Source organism: Aphis gossypii, chromosome 3, assembly GCF_020184175.1.
Source record: "Aphis gossypii isolate Hap1 chromosome 3, ASM2018417v2, whole genome shotgun sequence".
NCBI lineage: Eukaryota > Metazoa > Arthropoda > Insecta > Hemiptera > Aphididae > Aphis > Aphis gossypii.
In genome coordinates, this window is record NC_065532.1 from 33,958,011 (window position 1) to 33,970,451 (window position 12,441).

Consider the following 12,441-nt stretch of genomic DNA (forward strand, 5'->3'; position numbering starts at 1 on the left):
CCTGAAAATATAATATGCTCGTTTATATTTGTTTAATATATTATGATAATTTATGCATCTAATGTTATACAAATATCATTAAAATACGAATTTGTTTGTGCATAAAATATACGTCATACACAATATAATGCGAGTAATACAGTGAAAAAAAAACAGATATACAGATAATAAAACCAACCATGTTAAGTAGTCGAAGTAACTTAACCTAAACAAATACAATATGTTTGAAATTTTTAGTGTTAAATTAAATTTTAAACAAATATTGACGTTTATCAATTAAAAATAAAATTTAAAAATACCTCTTATAATCTTTTGTAATAAAATAACTGTTGGATAGAAATGTCTTTTTGTATTACTAAAAAAATAAATTAAACAAATTTGATTAAAATCAATAACTCTAAATATTTATACGTGTTAAATTATTATGCATGCTAATAATATATAAAATATTATTTACTTTTTTTTTTTTTTTGAAAAATAAATGTTTTAAGAAATTTTTGTAGATACTCAAAATCCACGTACCTTCTATTTATACAAACATAAATAAATTTAAAAATGATATTTTACTGAAGATATTAACGAAAATACTTGTTATGTTTTCTTTTTTAATATTTTTAAGATAAGGAATATTAAAAATATAGTTATTACTTATTGACGCCATTTAATAAAAGTTTATTTAAGAGTTATAGACATCAGACTACTTCATACCTAAAATTGAAACATTTAGAAACTAAATTACTATTTGAATCAGTTGTTTTGTTTCTCAAAGATAATGCATTATTTACTTTTTGTTTGAATTACAGTACGTTATGAAAGTTAATGTGTACATTATGTTAAAACTAAACTACTCAAAGGTTATTCACACAGATTATAAATTAAAACCAAAACTGATTAACAATTAATACACAGTAAGATATGAAATTTCTTTTCTTTTTTTAATAAAAAAATGTAAATAAGATATTAAATTAACTCATATATACACATACATCATATACATATTATGACTAAATCTAAACAATTCTATACATTTTGTAGATTTTTTATAGAGAATTGTATGTAGGTATGCTAAAAAAAAAATGCTAAACATATATGATAAAATTTGTTAAAAACGCATATAATTTTATTATTCTACGCATACTGATGAATATATTTATGTATTCATATAAAATCAACATAATATATTTTAACGCATAAATAATAATTTAATTACATAAAAATATTAATTTTCTATTAAAACCATTAAAATGGTCAAATTTGATTTGATTAATACAATATGACAATAGAAACATGTTTCTTGTTTTACAAAACATAATATAATACATTCTGTCAATGTATAGTCACTACAGTTTTTTTTTTTTCAAAAACAAACTTATTTATCGTTTTGTTTTGTTAGGTTAGATACATAGTTAAGGTTCACTTTATATGCATTTTATTAATACTATAATAAATTTTAAAGCTTCGCTAATAAAAAAAAAATATGCATGCAATAATAAAATAATAACTTTGAACTTTTTAATAATAATTAAATAAAAGTTGAAACGTTTTTTTTTTCAAATTATTCTTATACTTTTATTTTATATTTAAATGAATGGCCAATAGATCAATTTTCAAATGTCAGTATCTCAGCTCTAATAAAATAACATACAAGCAATTTATCAAATATATTATTTATTAAATATATTGAAGTGTTAAACAATATATTATTTAATACTATTTATTATATTAGAACAATAGTTTTAAACTTATATTCTTAAAGTTTATCTAAAAATAAGTAATTTAACTACATTTAAAATAATTTTTTTCAAATAACGTTAGCTTATCAATTATTAAAATTGTATTTATTTAATTTCAGTTAAAATATTTATTTAATTATACAATTATATGTTACAATGTCTTGATTTATTTTTATACCTTAATTATATGCATTTATAAAATAATCATTATTGTAAAATAACAATTTAAAATCATATGCAATTGATATAAGTAAATAAAATATGTAATAAAAATTAAACTAATTTTTATTTTAATAGTGTTAAGGCATATGGATATTGAAGCAATTTCTAGAAACGTGAATTAAAACTTTAACATTCAGAAAATATATTAAAAAATAGTTTTCTTTTAAAATCATAATATTTAGAATTCAGTAAAAAAAAAAAAATGCATAAAATTAATCTTTATACAAAACTTTTCAAAACTATTGAAATATGATAGTATACATTTGTTTTATAAATAATACACAATGCATAATATTATTTTAAAAGTTCGTGTAATCAATGGCACTCAGAAAATAATTTAAGTTATAATTATTATAAGATTGTTAATTTATTCATTTTTTTGAACCGTGGCAATAATTAATTACTCAAACAATGCCTAATTTTCAGTTTTTTTTTATTTTAATAAAGAATTATTTATTATTTTATACTATTAATTGTATATATTTGTAAATACCAAGATGAATAATTAAAAGTAATTTTTCAACAACATTTAATGTGCAATGCACTCAATTTATTTTTGATAAAACAAACTCCTTTCAATACAGACATTGGAAGAATTCTATTGGTTGTATTGTTTCTATATCATACTTAAATTTTTCCATTTGTTGAATATAATATGTGTTACTGAAATATGATATAAGTGCTTAAATTATTTCATTCTATTTAAATTTGTTATACATTTTGTTATCGACATAATTCTTATAATCGTTTAAATTTGATATGGATAACTAGTGGTATAAACCTACACGTATGATTGATAATTGAAACGGGCAAACGGCTACATAAGTAGGTATCTACTAGTTGAGGACGAATTATTGAGGTCAATATTTTAATATAACAATTGCGGACACGAGTTACGTTATCAATGTTATCATAATACTAATTGCGGACGTCAAGTTAATAAAAACATTTCCCTTCACCAATTTTTCAAGACTTAGGACAAGCTACCTAAAAACATTGGTAGTCTGGATTAAAAATATTTCTGTTTTGCAAAACATCAATCGTTTTTCTTAAAATATTTATTATTATTATATATTGTAAATGTTTTTTTTTATTATGTATATATTATAGATTTTGTGGAATTTTTTTTTTATTATCTACTTCGTTAGATGACAAAAATGGTAGCCCGAAATATGTTTTTATAAAAATTTCCTTTTCATACCTAGTACCATTGATTATAGAACATACTATTCTAAAATCAATGCTAACAATATATACTTTACCTAATGACTGCATTAAGTATTACAATATATGCAATAAATATTTTTATACGGTCGTTTCAAAAGCACTTGCACAATCTTATAAATTATCAGTCCTATAATCGTCGATATCAAACAATAATTGCCCGACGTCCACAATCGTTGTGTTAAAAATTTAATTGGAAATTTGTCCGCAATTTTATTAATATGATACATTTGTGTCCGCATATGTTACTTTTTAGTATTTCATCCACAACTCACATGGTTTTTATTACTTTGTCCGCAATTATTAAATACCGATTGAAACATTCAGTTTCAAAAAAAAATGTGGTTTTTCTAAATATTAATAAATTTTTAATAGTTTAAAAAAACATTATTTTTCTAATTGTTGATTTTTTGAATGTTGACTTGCTAAGAATTGTTACGAGCTCACTGTATCTATATTGTGTGTTTAATATGCAATATGTGGGTGAGAACCACGATAAATTTATAGCGATGACGTCACCAGATTCATCAAATTTTTATTAGGTAGATCCAAAATGTAAGGTACGTCTTGAAAGTAATATAATAATATTCTGCTGAGAAAGACTTAAATATATGGGCATAGTATAGCACAACCACCGGAAGATTAATTCAATTACCTACACGATAGTATTTCGCCAGTCACCGATATGGTGTGTTGGTTTGTATATGATATGAAATATTTCGACCAGCAAAGATGGTTGATTATGTTTAATAGAGATGCCTCCCTGATGTCGAATGACACGATATTCCCAAGGGCTTTAAAAATAATTACAGTTCCCGCCGGTCACGTTGGTAAAGTTACTCCATAACGTTATGTTTTAATTAAAACCTTAACCCAAGTACCTACTTTATACGATAGAACATAGTGTACGTAGTTGATGTCTAAATACAATGAACAACGCTATTTTAGAGTGAGTTTCAATTTCCAAACGCTTCCTATACGAATAAGAGAACAATGTAACATAATTGGGAATTTAAAATTAGCACAATAGTATAGAGGTAGGTGGATTATTATGTAACATTTTAGATCTTTCTTTCCTATGACGAAGTTATTGAACCAATAACAAATATTCTATTTGTTTAGAGACTTTTAAAATTTAAATAATCATTGTCGTATGTGGATATTATTAATTATTATATTATAATGTATGGTGACTAATAGTATTGTATAAATAAAGGTTTTAGGTACTTATTATTTATATATATTACAATTATAAAATTGTAAATGTTAAATGAATTATGATATTTTAGTATTGGAGACATTTTACAATATTTTAAAATATATTCCATTAACATATTATACATTTAATATTATATGTGGTTTTTATTGTAAATATTCAGATCAAAGTCGTTGAATTGAAAAGTCTTAGCTAACAATCACAAATTACCAATTACTTATTTCAGAAAGTAGTTGTTATAATATTTGTAACACTGAAAAATTGTCCACTAGTGAAAAATGATCTTTGATTAGGTGTAATTTATTGATATGTTGGTCCTGCCTACCAAATTATGATCTATTTGAAATAAAACGTAATGTTTTGATGAAGAATATATTGGAGAATATTAGCTTGAATGAAATTCTATGATGATTATAACTTACAAAGTGTACGGCGATTAATTAAATTATAAGCTCGTGTTACTTTTTATCTTATATAAATATGTTCAAACAATAGCACACATATTCATCTATTTACATATTTAACTATTAAATAAAATCATTAACATTTATTTTAAAATTTCGTACATATTAATTATTTAATTCAATTTTCGTAATATTCTCAAACAACATTTTCAATTGTCAATAAAAATTACTAGAAAATAATTTTATTTTTATTTTTTCTATTAATCTATTTTAAAAAAAAAAAATCAATTGATTATTTTACATTCAACATTTTAGATTAGTACCTATAAAATGGCTATAAAAACTGTATTTATATTTTTTAGATTCCTAAATCATATATGGTTTCATATTATGATCTTTATAAAAAAAATTTTCAAGCACTAGCTATAATAATTAAAGAGTTTACACAACTCGCTACTAAAAACTATTTTCTAAGTTGAAAATCTAAGTATTATTACTGGTCCAAGAGATAATAATAAACAAATAAAAAATAATGTTTCATTGTAAAATCAATACATTCATCGCTTCGCTCAGAATTTAAAATAAGAATAACTTAGATTAATTATGAGTAAAAGATAAAATTGTATAGAATATATTGTTTAATAATAACTGCAATAAAAATAATTCACAATAAAAAATATGCATTTATTTATCTTTTATCAAATAAACCTTGTTACATTATCATATTTGATATGCTAATAGAATTTATTTGCATAATATAATCAATACATGTATGTTATTACATATATTAAATCAGAAACGAAACTAGAGAAGTAATGAAAATGATTATTTGTAGAAAATAATAACAACTCAATTTTCATAAGTATCTGTTTACATTTAAACTTTAAAATTAAAAATAAATTGGATAATATATTTCAAACTGTCTAAATCTAAAGTTAAGGGTTCCCTACCGATTCATTAGAAGTTTCAAAACTTCGAAGTTACTGTAGTAGCTTTTAGGATTAATATTATTCAAATATTCTAATTTCAATAACATGAAATACATATTCAAACAGTAGGTACATATTTTATGTAATTTTACCATATTTGCTGCTCGTTTGTATATTAACTCTGTATAATATAATCATCATGACATGTTAACTTTTTTTTTTTTTATAATAGCATGTTAAAAATACATAATTCAATAATATATAAATAATATAATGCATGCATTCATATTTCACTAACTACATATAACGCCTTTTTTCATGAAAATGCTCTATTAAACTATTTATTTAAATGCGAGTATATTCAACCAATAGCCTAGCATATTTTATTATATTATTTTAATTCCTATGTGAAAAAAAAATATATGTATATTATTGCCATAATGATACTGAAAATGTTGTTAAATGAGAAAGTCATTTTTAACTAAAACAATATATTATCTTAAAAATATAATTTTTAATGAAAATTATATATTATATTGATTAGTTTGATTTATACAAAAAATTATTCTATATGGGATCCAGGCGGGAATCCTGCTCTCAGCTCAGACGTTGGCGGCTCAGGGGACTCAGGCGCGTCGGGCACGACTCAGACGTGCATTGACAGAAGCTGCGAATTCAGACACAGTTCCAATCATCAAAACGGTACAGAAAAAAAATACACACACACACAATACTATAATACTCAACACACATGTTTATGGTTTATCTGGAAATTTTTTTCACCGACGCCATTATTAAATACACATAAAAATAGCACAAGTTTTTGCTCACCTCCGGCTTCTCGGATACTTAGCAATTATTTTAAATGCACGAGCTTTGAATGCAACACTTTATATGCTCCCCCCCACTCCGTAGTAGAAACTTTTTACCAATGACATGCTGTGACTGAAACAGATAAACGACGCTTCAACGAACATGAGTCACTGCCTGCCATTTTTATTGGTCCCTGGTTATACTCCCTCTTACTTTTATTTTTGCAATAACGTTAAAATTGTGACTAAAACGCACATTCTGTTATAGTGAAAAAAAAATATATGTATAAAAAAAAACAAGCACAATATGATAAATTGCTCACTATTACGATCTTATCTTCCGACAACAAAACACTCAGAGAGCGAATCATTCATCTTTTTACAAATCTCTATATTTGACAAAAACATCCTAAAATGTTTTCCATATTCCATATGTTATAATTGCATTTGTTTAGTTAAATACTGATCTGTACGATAGATGTAATAAAATCAACATTATAAATATTATATTAAAATGTTGAAAATGTTGAATTATCGTTTTAGTCAAATATGTCAGATGCATTCGTTTATTTTTTAAATATGTAAATTAAAATAATAATTTCTTTGATGTTATTATAAAATATGATGTAAAATAAAACATAACACCAACATAAGAAATTCTCAATTTTAAAAATATTTATAATATTATATTATAACCATAGAGATTTTGCTTAAGGAATATTTCAAGAATTATAAACTTTAAAAATGTTAAATATGCCATGGAGGTTGTACAAGAATTTCAATCGTTTTATAATTTATAACACGACATTCTAAAAAAAATAATAAACTAATTTTGAATAAAATATATTTTAATTTATAATATTTCTTATTGAGAAGTTATATATTATAAAAACAATAAATAAATGTTATATAAGTATAATTTATTTTGGTAAATTATGTTATATTGGAAAATAATGTTAGTCTTCGGTTATTGACATTATTGACCAAATTTATACATAATTATTGTTATAAACGAACAATCATGTTAATGATCAAATACGTGAGATATTATTAGATATTACTAGAACAGAAACAATTTTTATTTTTGCTATCAGTCTTGGAATGCCAGCGTTGGTTCCATTGAGTACCCTCAGCTAAACCCATGGCCGGATTAAGGTTTTTGCCGCCCATAGGCTAAAATAAATTTACCGCCTAATTAACATGGGTAAAATTTGCTATTTCATTTGGACCGTTAAATTGTAGCGCCCTTTAACATTTGCCGCCAAAGGCTTTAGCCTATACAGCCTAAGCGGTAATACGGCCCTGACTAAACCATTATACTAGATACTTTTTAAATGCATTATTGATTTTCTAATTTGTTCAATAAGATCACTATATCACTATAATTCTTAGTAGACGAAATATAATTATTATCATTCCGTTTATTCATAAGGGTATTTTCAATTTGTTTGTTTAAAGTTGTACGGACAGTTTGTATGTCAATAGCCATTCAAAATTGATACGTACGAAGACAGTCGTAAATATATACTAAAGTACAATCAACTAGTTGTATAATTTTTCGTTAGATATTGTATTTCCAAATGTAACATCCACCAATTTTGGACGACCGTCGTATTATAGTATGCAGGTGCCCCTTATCTGTGCCCGATAAAGTTTTATTAGTTTACCTAGTTGGCGCCGCAATTAGTCCAGCAGCCACCTTAACATTGCTATCCGAAAATCAATTTTACAAATTATATCCAATATCCCCAATTCCATACGGCTATTAACACAAGTCACTAGAAATTAACGATAATTCCCACATGCATAATATTTAAATAACATTAATATCCGGTAAATATCGTTATTTTCCAGTATAACATAATTTACTGTAACATAAACAAGTATACCTCTTACACCGATGATATTGAGTAGCTTGTTGCGCATTCGCCTTAGTTGAATGAAAATTAAGTGATAACAAATAAAGTCAATTTGAACTTGTCGCTTATAAAGACATCTGTTGGCATTTGTATTCTTCGTACAATGACCTGTATGTTATGATAGGCTATTGAAAAACAATTTAATGAAAATCCAGATTTTAAAAGAAACGAATTCACCCTATTTCTCTAAAATTGTATATTCTATACTACTATTTTAACTAAGTAAATGGTTTAAAAAAAAAATGATTAACAATTAAACTTAATCTCAAAAATTAAAAAAAATTAAACATATTATTTAGATAAATTTAAATATAATATGTTGAAGCCTGAAAATTATTTATATCATTTATACCATAAAACATTTTTTGTATTTATTCTCTTGCCATAAACTCGTATGATTATGGTGCTAAAAAATTACATTTATAGTTTTTAAGTTAAATATTATTCTTAAAAAAGATATTTAATTTTTTTACAAATACAACTATTTTATTTGTATTTGCAATATCATTACGTACCTATAATTAAATAATTAGATAATTAGGTAATGATAATTATTTTTTATAACACTGTAACGTTTGTAAATAATTACATTTTTTAATATTGAATTAAGTAAATATTATGATGTAATACTTTTTGATCATAATTTATACTAAATCATTTTATTACTACAAATCAAAAAAATATGATTTAGTTATTGAATTATTATATACATATTTTTTTTTTTTTGAATGCGTAGTCTTTCAAAAGCGTTTTAATTATATCAATGGTTTATAAATAATAAAAATATATTAAAACATATATCATGTAAATACACATTACACGGAGTATAATATTATTCATGATGGTAAAATATAATCCATGACCATCATCCATCACCAACTTATGGACCCTTGTCGTTATAGTTCCATGAATATTTTGTAGTTGGAAAAAAATAATACGCGGTATCCTGAGCCTACATACATGTATAACACGATTGTCATACATAGCTAAGTAAATATAATAATAAAAACAATTTTTATTTATATTTATATGATATTATATTTATATTAATCATAGTAGATCAAATAAAAAAAAAAATTGAATAGTCTTAAATTACTTTTTTAAAATCTATTAGTTTAAAAAATTACATTTTAACTAAATAAAATCATTTTATTTATCTTTAACATAATTGTGTGCTAAAATTTGAAAAAAAAAATTAATTACGAATTTAAAAGTACTATATTTTTTTTTTTTACATTTCATTCATTTAAATTTAATATTTATAAATTAATAAATTATTTTTAATATTAGTTGAAAATAAAATATGTATAAAAATCTATGTTATTGTGAATATTATTTATTGTTATTTATTTTACTCTATGACATAGAAAATATACATGTTTAGTATGCATAAGTATTTACCCAATAATATCTAAAAGAACTTAATTTATTTTAAACATTCTAACACAATGACATTTTCGGTCTCAAAGTGTATCAGAACAAACAGATGGTATGATCAATACTGTGTCCCTCGTCTTTCAGCTGTATTATTTTCTCTGAACATAATCAGTACACATTCACAGAAACACACATCTACAACAAATAAGTAGATGATGTTTTTGTTTTTGTTTTTGTATTTTTTTTTCTTTTATTATTGTTGTGTTTCTTCAATTATTGTTCCCAAAACGTCTTTTATACTTAAATGTTGTGGATTCACAGATCGTTTTCCCGCGTCATATATTTAAACAATAAGTACTAGAGAATTGGTGAAACGCCAAAGATTAACGAAAAAGAATAAATGTATATTTACGCAATTCTTATTTAAATCAGCAATCCCCCCTTTCCCATCAACGAAAAAAAAAATATAGATAATTAATCCTTTTTTGCCGTTATTATTATGTGATTATTATTGTGAGTGCGGAAGAAGAGAAATTGTAATTAACAACTTCGAAAATTTCCATAAATAAACCCTTAAAAACTACATAAAAATAAATGATGCACACACACATACATATTATACATATATAAGATGTATTTTAGGTACTTGGTATATAAATACAATTTATAAAATTATTCTTTTTATGCTGAAATATAATTTACCAGTAAGGTGGTCTTCATTAACATCCAATTACTTATATTTATAATTAAAAAATATATATTTAACACCTAGCTTAAAGTTGCACTTAAATATACGTAATTTATGATGTTATTAAAATAATATGCTATTATAAAATTTAAGAAAAAAACGTTTGTTTTAATATTCTTTCGTACTTAAATCATATAACAAAAATAGTTAAATTTTATCTGTAAAACGTATTAGTAAAATGAAAATACAATTTTCAACTATGAATAGGTATTACACAAAATTATTGTTATTAAATACCTATAATAAATCGGTTATTTTTGTATTATATATTTCATTAACGTTATATATAGGTATCATAAAAACTATACTAATATAAAATAATGTAGTTTTTTAAAGGGATATAAAAATTTTTTCAACGATAACTCTTTAATTTCTTATTTTATTTTAATAATCATAATTTTAACTCGTTTATAATTTTAGTATCAATATACGTTCCAAAAGTTAGAAGGTGGAATAATTATTTAAAAAAAAAAAAAAAATAGAGTCTTGAGTTGTTAAAATTACAATTTATAAAAATATAAATAAGGTTCTATACATAATTTACTGTATATGCACCATTGACTCTTATAAATTTATTATAATATATACATATGAATACACTCGTTTGTATAACATATTATGTTTACATTTATTTATGTACAAAACTGGTTTAATATATATATTATATATTCATACCACGTAGGTAGGTTATGTACGTTAAACAGTATTATCATTTCTAGATTAGTTTATCGGAAATTGGTCAGCCACAGCCCACAACCTACCCTCCGGGTTAGGTTAACCCAACAGTATTTTAGCATAGTCATATTGTTGTGATACAATATAAAGGAACTGTATACATTATACTCATCGCGGATGCAACGACTTCCTTGTGTGTTTTCCTGGACCGTAATATCCGCCACACTATGCAAATTGTACGGATGTCTATTAACCTATGTAACAGTGTGTTCAACAATAACGCACTATTTAGCAAACAAAATGTCTCTATAAAAGGTTCTTTTTCTTGACACATAATGATAACCTTTTTTTATAACCGAATGAAATTCAAATTTTATGTTATCACGAATATCCCAGTATGGAATAAGTAAATATATTTTCCTGCCTAAACGTCAAAAAAAAAAAAAATTAAGTAAACATTCAGTGAGATGAACTGTTTCCAATATATGGTTAGAACCGTATGGCCTATTTATACCAGGAATGTATTCAAAAATATATTTATTTTTATACTCTAAATTCTAGTTATCAAAATCATTGATATTCATAGAAATACTACGAAATTTTTAAATTCGTTTTCCATAAAAAAAATAAACTCATGACGTATAATATAATATGATCACTTTAATCATATTATATAATAAAATCATTTTTTTTCTTTAATATAATAAATTTGGAATGAAATTTAAATAATCAAATATAAATTGCTGTCACTATTTAACAAAAAATTGTTATAATAATCTTTTCATATATTTATGATATTTATAATAATTATTTAATTAATAATAAAATTGAAAATTACTAACAATATACTGTAATTTATAAAAAATGTATAAAATGTTAGTGTTTTTCATAAGCTGTATTAATTATATTAATAAATATAACTTACTTCAGAAGTATTTTCAAGTCTTGATGTATTAAACTCGATTGAACCCTCGATTGGACCCTATTTCTAACAACCTTTGTTATCACAGGTTTTTGAGAAAGCTGTACAATTTTGTTAGTAAGAATACTTATAAATTATTATGTTTAAAGTTGTCCAAATAGAGTTAACTTATGAGATATAATATACATTTTACATTAGAGAATATTGTAATAAATTTAAATTATTTACTTGTTATCTTGATTTATATTGTTATTTTATGT

At 23.4% G+C, this 12,441-nt stretch overlaps 1 protein-coding gene across 4 annotated transcripts in view; it reads left to right on the forward strand.

Annotated features, from left to right (window-relative positions):
• The window catches only part of LOC114121090 (small conductance calcium-activated potassium channel protein), a 235,440-nt gene that overhangs the window by 108,442 nt on the left and 114,557 nt on the right, over nt 1–12,441 (forward strand). For 3 of the 4 annotated variants that reach the window (XM_050203982.1, XM_050203984.1, XM_050203983.1), the window contains exon 4: nt 6,311–6,430. The exons of the other annotated variant lie outside the window; for it this stretch is intronic. In XM_050203982.1, the coding sequence (XP_050059939.1) occupies nt 6,311–6,430 (120 nt within the window). The remainder of the gene's footprint in view (nt 1–6,310; nt 6,431–12,441) is intronic. 4 annotated transcript variants of the gene reach the window in all.